Here is a 17,339-nt window from a genome sequence, read left to right as displayed (position 1 = left end):
CACCACCTTTGAAAAGTCAAGCCAACATCCTTTAATGAAGTTCCATGTGTAGTAATGGGTTATTCTGTCAAAGTGGATCTGCACTAACTCCACTGTCATTACCAAGATCACAATCTAGCCCAGTTATTTATTACACTGCAAAGAGAGGGAATGTTTTACATTGGAGCTAAACTGAATTGCATTGTTACCTGCTGTATATATTGTACTGTACAAGTATTCAAACTAAAATACTTGTTTCCTAATATATAGTGACTGAAGCAAGTAATGTCACAGATTTTTCATGGTTGGTATTGTTTTATTGTTCAATAATACTGATTAAAATATTTACACTCCTACTTTTAAATCCACAGTTTAGCACTCATACCTATGGCTTTAATTCTTTTTTAGCACAAGATCTTTATGTCAAGTGTCAGAGAAAATTTCATTTTAAAACAGGAACCTGATATATCATACACACATTTTTTCTGTTTTTAAATGCATTCATTTTTAATTTGAAGTGGTAAGATGGTACAATCTTTCAGCCGCTTCATTTACCATGGATTCAGCTGATTTTTTCCTATTGTAAGTGGCCCTTTCAACAATCGTCACAATGTGTAATTTGTTCCGTTCTACCCCCATCTAAATTTAAAGCAAGAATTGGTAGCTGACAATTATAAGCAAAAATATAAAGCACTATAGCATTATCTACATTGCCTTTTACTGCACTAGCTTCTTAAACATTCTAGGAGCTTTGTGGAAGTTTAGTCAATTCTGAAAAGGCACAAGACTTTTTGCACTCCAAGAACTTTAGTGACAACACTTGTTACCATCAGTCTGGCATTTTCAAAGTGGGCTGAAAGAAGGCTGTTCATATTAGGAAAAAGTATATTGAGAATTGCTGCTATTATAAAGGAACTGCTGCTGGATGACAAACATCTGTGTGTTTTCTAAGTGGGTCCAACGGTCTTTAAATATCCACGCATACATTAGAATCCCCATATTCTAGCATTTTGCCATCTCTCTCTCACTCACCCCCCCCCCACCCATCCCTTTTCCTCTGGAAGTATATATCAAGGGCTTGTAAATGGGGGAGAGGGGGGAGTCTCTCAGTGACAACAATTGCACACACATGGGGCAAATGACACAGTCTATTCAACCAACTATTACACTTCTCATAAAGCTGCTGATCTCTGGGATAGTTTTTGCTCCATGGCATTACATGAAAGGGGAAAAGTTCTTTTTAAAGTACAATAGGATGATTTTAATTGTATATGAAATATCCTAAATTTGGTCCACCTTCTGGTTTCCTAAGGACAGCGATGCTGGAGAGCCGACCACAGTTGGTACAAAAATTAACGTAGAAATTAACAAAAATAATTTGGTATTTCATCTCTAAACCTGCACAGTACAGTCATTTGTCCTAATCATCCACTTGCTCATCTTGTGTGTCCACTATTTGTTGAGTTTTTAAATCTTCAGCTTGTTCATGATCTTCTTTAACTGTCTCCACATCACCTATTTCACCAGTTTCGCTCTCTTCTAACTCTCCCTGATTAATGTTTTCAGACTCCACTTGTTCTAGATCTGTTTCATCTATAAGTTCTGCCTGTACCTCTTCCATTTGTATCTGATTTACATGTTCAACATGTAGCTCCTCTATCTGTACATCAGCACCTTGTTCAGTCTGAATGTGTTCCACTTCTACGTAACTAATCTGTACCTGTTCTTGCAGATCGTCCATCTGTGTGCCTTTCACGTGATTATCTTGAATCAGATCCGGATGCACCTGTTCCACAGTTACTTGTGCTGGATCTACTTGTACCTGAATTACTGGTAGTACATGGACTTGCTCCACTTGTTCTATAATAGTCATTGATGTCACTGGTTCAGTTTCCACGTCTTCCACTGGAAGAACCTCCTCTGTCACTATTCGTTCTGAAATGTTATGAATGTCTTTGAGATGCCTTCTCAGTTCGCTGCCTTGCATAAACCACAAATCACATAAGGTACAATGGTTGGGTTTGTCTCCTGTATGTATTACCAAGTGATCTTTAAATTGATCCCAGCTGTTAAATACACTATTACATACCTGAAACAACAAGATGTAGTATGTTAAATAATGCTAATAAAAATCTGATAAAGCAAAGTACACTGTATATTCTGGATTAAGTTTACAGATTGTTACCATGTAGTTTCTTGCTATTATGATTGAACAAGTTACGTGGACATCAGCCAAAAAAATCCAAGTTGTTAAAAACAAAAAAAAAAACTGGTAGAACTCGGGGTTAGGTCTAGTACCTGAATTTTTTTTTAAGTGATTATATTTCACATTGACAGTGACTCTCTAATTCTGGCCTTGTGCATATACATAAAGATGCAGACAACCTTGGGATTTATGGATTGGTACTGTGTTTTTAATGTTCCTCAGTTTAACAAAAAATGTACAATTCTTATATTGAATCCCACCTCCCCCTTCAAAGATCTTATGTTAGAGCTCTGGCTATCTGTTTTATAATACTGCATGAAGAAATGATATGTACAAATCTTATATGTGAAAGTTACCAAACAGAGTGAGCATGTTGCACTTTTTCTAAACTGATATTACAGGCAGGGCTGGCAGCGTTATTAAGGTGGTCTAACACTTTGCATCATAAGATCCTGTTTTCAGTTGCTCATAACTTTGCCAAACTAACCATTTGGGCTGAAATTTTCCATGCCGGGTAGTTGTCACTGGTTAACTTTTTTGGAAAATTTCAGCCAAAGTGGTTCAGCTGTTTCCAAGAATGCAGCTAGGGAAAAGTACATTGTTTTGCCCAGGTTTAAAAATTCTAATGACCTTTTCTTTGTGAAGTTCTATCACCCCCACACTTTGGAGCAGGGACCTGAAATTTGGCAGGGGGTGGCCTGTGTGTCAAAGATGTGCCTTTTGTCATCCTCATGAAAATCTGCCCAAAGTTGGCTAAGTTCACCAATGGTCAGTAAAGGCTTCATTTTAATGGCTAAAATCAAAGAAGCTTCTATCCTCACTGAGCACACGCAAGCCTCTCACAGCTGCTAAAACTGACCAGACTGCACATGCACCATCGCCAGGGCATCTGAGCATGCTCTATCCTCTCAACTGGGACTGGCTGGGCAAGGAAACTAGGAGGAGAAATCCAAGAGGCAGAGACTGGGACTAGGTAGGGAAAGAGAATGAGACAGGAGCCAGAGGTGAGGAAGAGATGGAAAAGATGTCACGTTTGGGGAAGGGAACAGGTAGAAGAATCTGTGCGTGTCAGAACATACACCTCCAGAGCATGGAAAGGAATTCAAGATTCTTGAGTCTCACCATTCCTCCGTTATCAGCAAATATCTGTGAAACACACTGGCAAAGTGTCCCATCCCTATCTCATGCTGGTCTATATAGGAGGATGACAACCTACTACTTCTGCTATGAGTTATTCCATTTGTTCAAGAGGCAGAGGTCTGTGCAGTAGATCTAAAGGTTTCAACTCTACTGATGAATCATTGGAGTGTCAACTGATGCTATATAGTGGATTTTTTGTTTTTTCAGTTAGTTTCATGACAGAACTCTGAACACGACACCTGTATCCATTTTACTTGCAGTACTTCTTGGAGATCCGCTACCCCTTTCTCATTTCCTTCCCCACTTTCTGAGCTCAGTCAACTCACGAATCAGGTGACCATTTTCAGACTGGGGGGGAGAGAACTCAATATCGATGCAAAAATATTAATAAATGTATTATAAAACTTATTTTTATTAGGTTGTTACAAAGTTGGTTTGCACATTTACTAAACATTAAACTATAGCTACTAGAATGTTACAGCCAGGATGATTGGAAATACAACAAATGCATACATTTAGGTAGGCATATTACCAAATGTTAAACCTAATCAAAGGTTTCTGCTTCTCTCTCTCAAGGACAAGCAAACATCAAGCAGACAAACCTCAGAAACACTTTTAGGAAGAAACCTAATTGTAAAAAGGTGTGTTATAAGAGCCATAAATATAGGTTGTAAAATGAGCCTGTATCAGCAATCCTCACCTCTCTTTTCAAAGAAAAACCTGAGTTTAAACTCTCAAAGTATTCAAGAAACAGCCTTAATGAAACTGATTTCTTTTGTAAACACACTAAAGTCTCCACTCTTTAAACCTGGAGAACATGTATAGTAGGAAGTGTTTTATAGAAAATACTGAATACTTCCAACTCATTATTCCACTTAAAAGATAAAAGCCTTCGTTATTTCCTATGATGGCATAAGCATCTTTTTTTATTTAAATGAAAGTTTTCATACAATAACTGCCTGATATCATTGTTATATGAATAGTACTCCTGGAGGAAATTTGTGCCACTGCGCGTGCGCACATTTAATGAGCCCTGCAGATTTCTAATTTTTTGCACAGGAAAAAAAGCGTCTGCCAAAATGTTGCTGCAGTTCCGCCTTTTGCCCACCAGAGGGTGCAGTGGGGATAGAACAAAGTTTCAGCTCCCCGCCAGCGAGGCAAGAGAGAGGGCTGCCTTCACAGCGCTTGTCAGGTCAGGTCAGGAGACAGGGACTGTGTGTGTGTGTGTGTGTGTGTGTGGGGGGGGGGGTGTATCAGACAGGGACTCATAAGGGCTAGTGGGAGAGGACAGACACGGGCAGGGGCTGGATGGGAGCGGAAGCACAGGGCCACGGAGGGAGGGAAATGCAGAGACAGATGGGGACAGGTGGTGGTGGGACAGAGCTACATAGGGACAGTGGAGTGGCTGGAGGAGGGCCCAGAGACGCAGGGTGATGGGGGAGGGGTGCAGAGCTACATAGGGACAGGGGAGTGGCTGGGTGAGGGCACAGAGACACATGGGGACAGGGGCAGATGTGCCTGACTGAATGGGAGAGGTTAGAGATCAGCCAGGGTCTGCATCGGGGAAGCTCCCTAACAATCTCTCCCCACTTCCCCCAAAAAACCTGTTCCATGCTTTTCCCACCCATACCCAACAGCCCTCCAAGTTCACACCCAGGCTCCTTCCCAGCAATTTACTTCCCTCCGTTACCCCTGACTCCCCCAAGCCTTTGCACTGCTTCTGAGGGGTGTGGGAACTATGGCTCTGTATTGTAGTTTAAATAAATTATTACTCAGAGTTCTGTATTAATATGGCTAGTAAGGAATCAATTTGTCAAAAAACATTTCCTGAATCTTTTTTGTTGTCTGTATTGTTGCAGACATACTTGCTGACAGATATTTTGAAATAAATGACCAAAAATAATTGAAACTGGTGTGATTATATTGTGTTATTTTGACAAATAAAGTATGCAGAATTTTGCAGAATTTTAAAATATTGGGGAAAGAATTTTTATTTTTTTGGCGCAGAATTCCACCAGGAGTAGAATAGTAAGATGTTTTATATAGAAATAGAGCAAGGTTATTTGATGCTAAATTAATTGCTAATGTAAGACAATGTAGATAAATCTCTGATAATTTTCATATGACTTTACATTGTGCCTCTTCATATAACCTTGTGGTGGGTCTACCCACGTGTGACCTCTGTTTTCATGGAACTTTGTATCAAAGCCTCATTTAGAAACTTTGCATTGCCCTTGGTACCTGGACCCAGATCTCCACCCCGCCAAGTCCCAACCAGCTGCACCTGGATCCCCACCCCATTGAGCCCCACTTCCCTGGATCTGGACCCACCCCCCTGAGCCCACCACACCCAGACTCCCTGCCGAGCTTCATCCACCTCACAGCCAGACCCCCCTCGCTGAGCCCAAACCAGCTTCGCCAGGACCCCCCTGCAGAGTCCCATTACCATTGCATCCAGAACCCCTCAACAAGCCCCTGTGCATTCAGATTCTCCCCATATCATGGAGCTGTCTGCACCCAGATTGCTACACATAGAACCCTCTCAACCCACACCTGAATCTCTCCACACTAAGCCCCTCCACATTTGGATCCTGCCTTGCTGAACCTGCCTGCCCACACCTGGTGCACCTGGCACAGAAGGGCAGGGCCCTGGGGTGTTTCTGGGGTAGGCCTGGTCCTTGCGCTGTGTCAGGGTTGGGTGCAGCCTCACCACTGAGTAGGTGTCCCAGGGGGATGATGCAGGGTGATCTCCCATCTCTGTGCAGCCAGTGGCCTGTGCTCCCCAATGCCATGCTGGAGCCTCCACATTTATTTGGCAAATAAAATTTGCAGAATTTTAAAATATTGTGAGCAGAATTTTTAATTATTGGCGCAGAATGCCCTCAGGAGTAAAGATGAAACTAACCCAAGGAAAAGCTCCCCAAGAATTCAATGTGGATTGGTGAGAGGAAGTTAACTAAGACACTGTCAAAGGATTTAATTTAAAAAACTCTTGTGATGATTTTGTTGGAATACTGAAATGCTGTTGTAATTTAAAATACTAGCAGTTTCTCACATTAATCAAGTTTATACCATGTATTCCTGAATAGGAGATGAAACAGTGAGATTCAATTGGATTTAGGATCATTAATATTCATAATTGGCTTGTTTTCAAACAACTCCTTAAATGGCTTATTCTAAGTAACTGATTTAAATACTGTTTTTTATTTCCTAGGATGTACCGTATATATGTACTCGTTCATAAGCCGAATTTTTTTAGTAAAAAAAGGGGCCCACTAGAGAAGGGGGTCGGTTTATGAATGGGTAGAGAGAGAGAGAGAGGTGGGACACAGCCCCCCCCCCCCCCCCCCCCCAACAGAGGGAGCAAGGAGAGGCAGCACAGCCAGAAAGGAAGAGGCAGGGCCAGAGTCTCTCCGCTTCTGGCCACGCAGCTCTCCCCCCAGCCTCCGAAGCAGCTGCAGCTCTGGGGCTGGCAGGCTGCAGTGGTGCCGCTCGGCCCCGCTCCCAGAGCGGGCTGCAGCCATACCACCGGAGCACGTTGCGGCCGTGCCACCCGGCCCAGCCCACTGGAACATGCGGTGACCGCGCCACCCGGTCTGGCCCACCAGAGCAGGCTGCGGCCGCACTACCCAGCCTGCCAGAGCAGCTCCAGCCAGGTCAGAGGCATCTTCCCTTGGCCCTCCCCAAATAAGGCGGGATGGGATGGGATGGGGAAAGTGTGGGGGTCCTGGGCTAGGAGTGGGGTCATGTGGGGGGTGGTCACAGGGATTACTCCCCTGACTCCCAGCTTCTCCCCCCCACAAAAATTTCCCCACCAGTTGTTGTCCTGGCCTGTCTGGGTAAGCAGCTGGCGCGCTGGGACGCTCGAGGTAAACAAACCATCTCGGCCCACCAGTGGCTTATCCTGATGGCCCAGGAGCCAAAGTTTGCTGACCCCTGAATTATAGGGTTGGCTTATGAACGGGTGATAAAAATTTTCCATTTTTACTTATCCATCTTGGGGGGGGTCAGCTTATAAACGAACCAGCTTATGATAGAGTATATACGGTAGTTAAGATTGCTTACTTTTCCAACTATGAATGGGCTGATTATTTATTATTAAAAAAAATCTGCCAGCCCTGAAATAAAATTCTTTTGCCTATCTAAGGATATGCTAGTGAATGGATTTAAAACAGTTCTGGGAAACAACATACTTGGGTCTTAACTTACTAAGAGAAAAAGCACCCCCCCAGAAGTGGTTCACTCTCAAGGACATAATCTCTGTTAAAAGGTCTCTACAGAGAGACATACTGTAGACATTGTAATGGAAATAACCAGTTTATCAGTTGTGTTCGGTCATGTGAGTTATTTAATGTTTTCTTTTCCCTTCTTTAATAATAAAAGAGCCATGGTTAATAACTGTGATGGCTGGTCTTGGTCTTAATAATGGTATCCACTAAGGTATGTAAAAACTCCTGTGATTAAACAGTGGGAGCCACACCCTTGTGTTGGCAGTGAGAGAAACAATTCCTACCATTTCTTACTTCTCTAAACGAAACAACTGTAGTAATTTTAAAAATAAAATTACTTGGCACCCAACAGTTTAAATTTCCCCTCCCGCCCACCAAGACTCTCTCCTCCTGTTGCTTCCATTACATACCTGACATTCATACAGCTTCTTTCTTCCCTTTTTAGCTCCAGCACCGGATTGACAGGCTGTCAAATGACATTTGAGTGTGCTATTTCTAGCAAAACGTTCATGGCAATTTGGACATTCAAATGGTTTTTCACCTGTTAAGACAGATAAGAATTTATAGAGGTATAGGAAAACAAATCAATTCTACTGGAGTTGTTTTTTTGTTTTTATTTTGTGTATATAGATTTTAGTAACTTGGTAAATATAATTTAAAGATTTGGATATAATCTTTTAAAGGTATAAGTCCTTCAGTCACTGGGATTGTTCTTATAGAAAGAGCCACTTCACTGAATGCATTTTATACAGAAACCAAAAGGGCAAAGAAAACAATGGTTGAGTAGATTAATTTTTCCACAGCTGGGAGTTGTGATGAATTTGACAGAACTGCTGATTACATTTTAAATGGAATCTTTAGTTTCATGAAAAGCTAATTTTTGATAAGAGCTTGGTTACATTCAACTATTATCTTGATTTGCTGAGAGGAAATATAAGCACTGACTGGAACTAATAACCATACAGAACTCTGCATTACTCATTCATGTCCAGTTTAACATATAGAAATATTCATCATGTACCAAGAACTAGGAAGACTATTTTTTGTTTTAGAGTTACATGAAGTCAGTATGGATCCTCAAATTGGTTGAAACCTTCCAGGAAAGAGATCTAGGTGCTGTCATGGGCAGTTCATTGAGTGACATCTCTCAACATGCAGCGATAATCAGAAAATAAGACCATAAGATACACTGAGCAGGCAGCAGAGACCATTTTTGGGGCGGGGGGAGGAGGGGGAGAAGGAAACAACAAGAGCAACAAATTCCACAATGGGTCATCCTAACCTTCAATGCTACATACAGTTTGGTCAGCTCATTTTCAACCAGATACAGCAGAAAAAAATCCAGTGAGAAGCAGTGAATAAAAACATGACTAGAGACTTGCACAGCATGAAAAGGAAAAAAAAATAATTAGAGAAGCTAGGATTGAGGTACATAAAGAACATCAGTCTCAATGAAGGTAAAAATCAGAAGCTCCTATTTGACTCTGTCATCATACAGAAGTGAAATTATATGCATGCAATGAAGTTAAAAAGTGGAAAATTTTAAAATTAAAATAAGAAGGTATTGTCTGAAACTCAATAGATAATCCACCCATGAAACTTGCTGACAAAAGTCTAGTTTTCAACAGTTCACGGTCAAACTGGAAGGATGTATCTAGTGGGGTCCTGCAGGAGTCTATCCTGGGGGTAGGACTATTCAATATTTTCATTCATGAGTTGTATAATGGTGTGGAGAGTATGTTTATAAAATCTGCAGATGACACCAAGATGAGAGGGGTTGCTAGCACTTTGGAGAATGGGATTAGAATTCAAAACGACCCTGACAAATAGAGAATTGGTATGAAATCAACAAAATGAAATTCAATAAAGAGGAGTGAAAATTACTGCACTTAGAAGGAAAAAATCAAATGCACAAATACAAATTGGGGAATAATTAATTAGCAGCAGTACTGCTAAAAAGGACCTGGGAGTTATGGTGGCATGCAAATTGAATATGAGCCAACAATGTGACGCAGCTGGAAGAAGACTAATTTCATTCTGGGGTGTATTAATAGGAGAGTCGTACCTAAGACACGGGAAGTAATTGTTCCACTCTACTCAGCACTGGTAAGGCCGCAGCTGGAGTAGTGTGTCTAGTTCTGGGCACCACCCTTTAGGAAAGATGTGGACAAACTGGAGAGAATCCAGAGGAGGGCAACAAAAATGATAAAAGGTTTAGAAAACCTGATCTATGAGGAAAGGCTAAAATAACTGAGCATGTTTAGACTTGAGAAAAGAAGACTGAGAACCTGATAACAGTCTTCAAATAAGTTGATAGCTGTTATACAGAGCAGTGGTTTTCAACATTTTTGATACCAAGCACTGGCTTGCTGCCTTCCAAAACTGTGTCAGGGAAATCTCAGGGACCAGTGCTGGTCCATGGACTGGTCATTGACAAACACTGATATAGAGGACAGTGATCAATTGTTCTTGTCCTATCTTTAGTGGACCTGGAGAAGTAATGGACTTTATCTGTAGCAAAGGAGATTTAGGATAGATATTAGGGGAAAAAAATTCTAACTACAAGGATAGTTAAATTCTGGCTTCCAAGGGAGGTTGTGGAATCTTTGTCATTGGAAGTTTTTAAGAATAGGTTAGGCAAACACCTGTCAAGGATGGTTTAGGTTTAACTTGGTCCTGCCTCTGTGCTGGAGGATGAACTAGAGTATTTCTCAAATATGGCCACCAGGGGTTTTTCTTGTGGCCAAAGCCTCCTGGATGGTGACTGGGGGGGTGGGGAAGAAGCAGTGGCCTCTCCCGCAGGGCTGCCAGCAGGGCTTTGAGCCCTGCCCTCCTCCTGGAGGCACAAACTCTGGAGGAGCAGGCAGACAGCGAGTTCCCAATCTTCCCTGTCTGAGCCAGGGACCTTGGACTCTGCCTCGGGTCCCAGATTCCATCTGTGGGGTTTCAGGTTCCATCCCTCGCCTACGTGGTGGTGGGCTCCAACCCTGGGCTCACCACCCCATCCCCCATCTCATCTGGCCCCTGCTGCCTGCTCCGTCTCCGGGTTTCAGCCGTGTGGTGGCAGGCTCGGTCTCCTGACTGCAGGGCTTTGGGCTCGGCCCCAGCCCTGGGATCCAGCCACAGGGCTTTGGGCTCAGCCCTGGATCTAGTTGCGGGGCTTCAGGCTCGGGGCTTCAGGCTCGGGCCCCAGGATCTGGCCATGGGGTTTCGGGCTCGGGCCCCAGGCTCAGCTCAGCCCCCAACCCCAGCCCCATGGTGGCGAGTGCTTGCCAAGGCTCACCCCGCCATTGCCCCTGGCACCTGCTGCCTCCCCCGTCCTCCCATCCATCCCTCCATTACCCCTGGCCCCAATGCCTCCCTACCCACCTCCCCATCCAGGGCTTAATTTGTCCCCGGGCTTTCCGGGGCTGAGTAAGTCTGCTGTGAAATGTTAGATTTGTATGTTTGTTAATATCACTTTTCACAACAGACTTAATAGCTTGCTGGGAAGCTGTAAAAAGTGATATTAACATAAAAGTATCATTTTTCACAGCAGCAGACTTACAAGCTAGCAAGTCTAAAAATAATAAGCAACCAAAAAAAGCAACAGAAAACAACAAAAAAGACAAACCACCTTATGTGTTTCTATTCTGTTTCGATCCAGTAAAGAATAGAGGCAACTGCACATTGTTGTTATTATTGAGTCTTCAAAAAAAAAACAACCAACCACCATACATAAATACATCACAATAATTTGGACAGGTATATGTGGATATTTATTTGTTTTTCCTAAAATAATTAATTGTCAGAGTAGCCTCCAGCAGGAGTTGGTGGCCACACTCTGGGCCCCCCAAAATATTTGTGTGAGAACCCCTGAACTAGATATCCTCTCAAGATCCCTTCCAGCCCTACATTTCTATGATTCTAGAATATCTGAAACAAATTGTTCAGTAAAATTCCAAAGAGGATAAGACATTTACACGTACAACAGCATTTGCAGTTACTCTAGCTAGGACTGAAATTTAAATGGCCGTCAGTCACTTGGCAAACATTTTCAAAAGTGCCTACGTGACTTAGGAGCGCAAGTCCCAGGGAGTGCCTAAATCACTTTTGAAAATGGGATTGAGAACCACAGTAAAAATAAGAACAATCAGAAGGAAAACATTAAGTAAAAATAGTGAAATATTAAATAGTAAAATTTTAATTTTCTATGAACATTAAGAGGAACTGTTGGAATCTATTCACCATCAACATACAATCCAAATCCCGGGATCTCTAATCAGACAAGAATGGCAGTGGACACAAAGAGATGGGCACATGAACTTTAGCCCAAATAGTGTCTTCTGCAGGAGGATTGGAAACCCCAGAGAAACAAGGAATAGACCCCAACAATCTGCACATTATTCATCCTCAGCCCAAAGAGCTATATGGATTGTAGGGGGATGTGTTGGGGGTCAGGGATAACCTATGCCTAGGCCCTGTGCAAAGACTGCACCAAGGAACCTCTGTTCCACTGCAGTTCCCTGGCAGCAAATTGCCATCAGTCTTGCAGGTCAACAATTCTGGGCTTTGCAGAAGCAATGTCAGGAGCGTATGTAGGAAAGGAGAGTAAGTTCCAGAGTGGAGACCAAGAGCAAAATCAAATCAGGCCAAACCCACACTTTGAACTTCATCTGTAAACCAATCGAATCCAGGACTCATTTACTCATAGACTCATAGACTCATAGACTCATAGACTCATAGACTCATAGACTCATAGACTCATAGACTCATAGACTCATAGACTTTAAGGTCAGAAGGGACCATTATGATCATCTGGTCTGACCCCCTGCATGCTGCAGGCCACAAAACCGTCCCTACCCCTTCCCTGGACTCTGCTGTTGAAGTCCCCAATCCTGTTTTAGGTGGCTTCAATCGGCAGAAACCCTCCTGCTAGAGATCCCTGCCCCATGCTGCGGAGGAAGGCGAAAAACCTCCAGGGGCTCAGCCAATCTGCCCTGGAGGAAAATTCCTTCCCGACCCCAAATATGGCGATCAGTAAGACCCCGAGCATATAGGCAAGAGTCTCCAGCCTGACCCCTGTCAGCCATTGTACAATTTACCTACCATTGCTTGGTTTTCCTCGACTACTATGTTTTACCATTAAACCATTCCCTCCATAAATTTATCTAACTTAATCTTAAAACCAGACAGGTCCGTCGCCCCCACCGTTTCCCTGGGAAGGCCGTTCCAATATTTCACCCCTCTGACGGTCAGAAACCTTCGTCTAATTTCAAGCCTGAACTTCCCCACGGCCAGTTTATATCCATTCGTTCTCGTATCCACATTAGTACTTAGCTGGAATAATTCTTCTCCCTCCCTCGTATTAATCCCTCTAATATATTTAAAGATAGCAATCATATCCCCCCCTCAGCCTTCGCTTTGTCAGACTAAACAACCCAAGCTCCTCTAGTCTCTTTTCATACGACAGGTTTTCCATTCCTCTGATCATCCTAGTGGCCCTTCTCTGCACCCGTTCCAGTTTGAGTTCATCTTTTTTAAACATGGGAGACCAGAACTGCACACAGTACTCCAAATGAGGTCTCACCAGCGCCTTGTACAACGGAAGCAGGACCGCCTTATCCCTACTAGATATACCTCGCCTAATGCATCCCAAGACAGCATTGGCTTTTTTCACCGCCACGTCGCATTGTCGACTCATAGTCATCCTGCGGTCTACGAGGACCCCTAGGTCCTTCTCCTCTTCCGTTACTTCTAACCAATGCGTCCCCATCTTGTAACTAAAATTTTTGTTAGTCATCCCCAAATGCATCACCTTACACTTTTTACTATTAAATTTCATCCTATTTCTGATACTCCAATTCACAAGCTCATTCAAGTCTCCCTGCAGGATATCCCTATCCTCCTCCGAATTTACAACGCCTCCCACCTTCGTATCATCCGCAAACTTTATCAGCCCACTCCTGCAATCGGTTCCGAGGTCAGTTATAAATAGATTAAATAAAATGGGTCCCAAAACCGAACCTTGAGGCACTCCACTAGTAACCTCCCTCCAACCTGACAGTTCACCCTTTAATACGACCCGCTGCATTCTCCCCATTAACCAATTCCTTATCCACCTCTGGATTTTCATATCGATCCCCATGTTTTTCAGTTTAACCAATAATTCCTCATGGGGTACAGTATCAAACGCTTTACTGAAATCCAGGTATATCAGGTCCACCGCATTTCCCTTATCTAATAAATCCGTTACTTTCTCAAAGAAGGAGATCAGATTCGTTTGGCACGATCTGCCCTTCGTAAAACCATGTTGTAATTTATCGCAATTGTCACTAACCTCCAGGTCCTCAACTAGTTTCTCTTTCAGAATTTTCTCTAACACCTTGCACACTACGGATGTTAAACTAACAGGCCTGTAGTTACCCGGATCACTTTTTTTCCCTTTCTTGAAAATAGGAACCACATTAGCTATTCTCCAGTCTAACGGGACCACCCCCGAGTTTACAGATTCATTAAATATTATCGCTAACGGGCCTGCTATTTCCCGCGCCAATTCCTTCAATATTCTCGGATGAAGATCGTCCGGTCCTCCCGACTTAGCCCCATTAAGGCATTCAAGTTTTGTTTCTACCTCGGATACGGTAATCCCCCATCCTGAATGCCCCTCTGTAGTGGTGCTAGTATCCCTAATACCTTCATTGGCCTCATTGAACACCGATGCAAAATATTCATTGAGATATTGCGCCATGCCTAGATTGTCTTTAATCTCTTCTCCGGCAATAGTCTTCAGCACGTGCGCCCGGAGCAAACCACAGCTCAATTAGTGGGCAGTCCTATTCTTTCAAGTATATTCTTATGTACAGCACATTGCAGTAATAATCTCAAGATGATATAGTCATGGACAACTGTGGCGAAGTCTGATGCCCCGTAAGCCTCCCCTCCCCCCCCAAAAGTTTGCAACCTGCTTGTCAAGTGAAACTAGAACTGCGCTCTTGCTCATTGCTGCTACCAGGACCTCCAAGCGCAGGCAAGGAGTCAACACGACCCCCAAGGCTGAAAATCCCAGTAACAAAAACAGTGGCCAAACTTCCGCAAATATGACAAACTGTCATTTCTTTCTATTGCTTCAACCAACATACAAGCATACTTCAGTCGCATCTAGACTGAGCTTCAGCAAATCAGCTCTCATTCAAAGGCAGCTGATAGATTTGAGTCAGCACCTGATCTTTGTCCATCGCCAGGATGAAACTGACCCAAGCAAGTAGCTATACACATTGACTTTTTGTTTGTTTAAGATTACAAAATACAAAGGAATGCATCTTTAACCAATAACTTACTGCATTAATATTTAAATTAGGTCTAGATAGTGGAAAGTTACAGTGAACCCAGTTATTTTGGATTTCTCAGAAACATACGTGACACTATTTATAAAGTAAAGTTTCTAAGAATATTAATTGAAGTTTTCACAAACTGTCAGTTTTCCCCACATGCTTTTATGGACAATCTTACCCAAGTTTGACAGAGTACAACTTGTGCTATGACTACTATATAGATTCACTACTGAAGTAGAAACAGAAACTGATTATTGTACTTCAAGAAGTCTAATCTTTGTTACAGTATCATTAGCCCTCTCCACCAGCTTTCCCTGAATACGATCTATTTCTGCAAAAAGCAGTGGTGGGCAACCTGCGGTTCGTCAAGGTAATCCACTGGTGGGCCGCAGGACAGTGTTTACATTGACCGTCCGCAGGCATGGCCGCCCGCAGCTCCCAGTGGTCATGGCCAATGGGAGATGCGAGAAGCAGTGTGGGCCACAGGGACGTGCTGGCCGCCACTTCCCACAACTGCTATTGGCCAGTAATGGCAAACCGCGGCCACTGGGAGCTGCGGGTGGCCGTGCCTGCGGACAGTCAATGTAAACACTCTTTCGCGGCCCACCAGCAGATTACCCTGATGGACTGCGTTCAGCCCGTGGGCTGCAGGTTGCCCACCAATGCCACAGTGCAAGCAAAATAAGTCAACTTCTAGTACTTCTCCAGGAACTATTTTTTTGCCTTTAATATTTTCACCATGATTATAAAGCTTCTCTGAATCTCATTTCCTACTTTTGTGCGTTACCTGTCTTTCCTCCCCAATTTTGAGCATTATCTTTTTTGCCCTACCCAATTATTAACATTATAGTTTTTTTATATAAAAATCTTTTAGAAGGCTATTGTACATAAATATAGGATACAAAGAGGCTCATTTAAAAAAATCTTTTAGTTGTATCAAATAGTCTAAATCCTAAAAAAAATAATTAAAAAAGCCTCCAAAAAGTTCTTTCAATCCTAGTTACAGTGCATCTGACTATTTAACTCTCATTTATTAATCAAGTGATAAACTGATTTAGAGACGCCCATCAATTTTATTTACTGGTAGTTAAAAATTCAGGAAGACCCCAATGCTGAGAAACACTGAGCATCCATAATTCCCAGTAAAGGCAGTGGGAGTTGTAGGTGTTCAGTCCCTCTTTTTGTCAGCTGACCCCAATGTTTTGCAACAAGATCATGCTTAGGCAAATATAATGAGTTAACTGCTCTTAGTTACAAAAGCTACATTTTTTCATTCAAACAAATAACTACTGTTCTTATTCTGAGTCATACCAAATTAGTCCTACTATACATACATACATTGCTTTAATTTAGCTCAGTAAAAACCTATTCCATTGCAATTTATGATGGGCAACTGAAATTTCATTATTTTCGCTTTATCAGAAATCATGATAAAAGAGGAGATGAGTGAGTGGATTCTTTTTCCTGGTCTGATAAGTTATATGACAATTTTGGAAGTTAGTACTTTACAGGATTAATCTAAACAAAAACAGTTTAGGTTTAGAGATACACAGAGCACATTCTAGAAGCTTATGACAAAGACAGCTGATGGCTGGCCTTATAACTTCAGCTAGAAAGGAAAAGCTTTTTCCACGATTAAGTTGTATGCAGTTATTAGTACTAATTGGAAATTTGTTAATTTGTAGCAACTGAAGTCAATTTGTCACTTCATTATATATGCTTTTATCTTGTCATTGTTAATGTACGACATTATTAGTGTTAAATACCTTGGGGAGAAAATTACATCTTCTGCTTCAAGGTCAGTTTTTATACTATGTGCCACACTGTACTCTCCAAATATTAGGCCTGATTCAAAGATGATTGAAATCAACTAGAGTCTTTTCACAGATCTCAATGGACAATAGTGGAGTGCTACTATCCAGCTGAGCACAATGTACATAAGGGTTTAACTACTTTTACTTTGTTTGCCTCTTTTTTACATTCCAACTTTGCTTTCCTTCTAATAATTATTTCGTTAATGTGAAAATTCAGAAAGATATGTCAGTAATTAATAAATGGGAAATGCCTTCTACATACTTGCTGTATAATGGCATTAAACTAAGCCCTTTTGTTAGAACACCAAAGTAGGTGTAACGACATACCAGCTACTTTGGCAATCTGACCAAATATTGACAGGTTTCAGAGTAGCAGCCGTGTTAGTCTGTGTCCGCAAAAAGAACAGGAGTACTTGTGGCACCTTAGAGACTAACAAATTTATTTGAGCATAAGCTTCAGCCCACGAAAGCTTATGCTCATATAAATGTGTTAGTCTCTAAGGTGCCACAAATACTCCTGTTCTTTTTGACCAAATATTGTCCTTAAAGCTGTCATGAACATTTTCCAAGAGAGAAACCTATAATCAGTTTATACATAGCTTGGTCATAATGGATGAAATCTACCACACTACAGAGGGCCTACACAAGCCCACTGATG

At 42.2% G+C, this 17,339-nt stretch overlaps 1 protein-coding gene across 2 annotated transcripts in view; it reads right to left on the bottom strand.

Annotated features, from left to right (window-relative positions):
- Nucleotides 1–264: 264 nt before the first annotated feature.
- ZNF131 (zinc finger protein 131) overlaps nt 265–17,339 on the bottom strand; it is a 31,918-nt gene continuing 14,843 nt past the window's right edge. For both annotated transcript variants that reach the window (XM_034774632.1, XM_034774633.1), the window contains 2 exons: nt 7,965–8,095; nt 265–2,068 (listed from right to left, as the gene is read on the bottom strand). In XM_034774632.1, the coding sequence (XP_034630523.1) occupies nt 1,400–2,068; nt 7,965–8,095 (800 nt within the window). In that variant the 3' untranslated portion in view covers nt 265–1,399. The remainder of the gene's footprint in view (nt 2,069–7,964; nt 8,096–17,339) is intronic.

The sequence above is a fragment of the Trachemys scripta genome, chromosome 6, assembly GCF_013100865.1.
Source record: "Trachemys scripta elegans isolate TJP31775 chromosome 6, CAS_Tse_1.0, whole genome shotgun sequence".
In the NCBI taxonomy this organism is placed as follows: domain Eukaryota; kingdom Metazoa; phylum Chordata; order Testudines; family Emydidae; genus Trachemys; species Trachemys scripta.
This window is presented reverse-complemented; position numbering and strand designations above follow the sequence as displayed.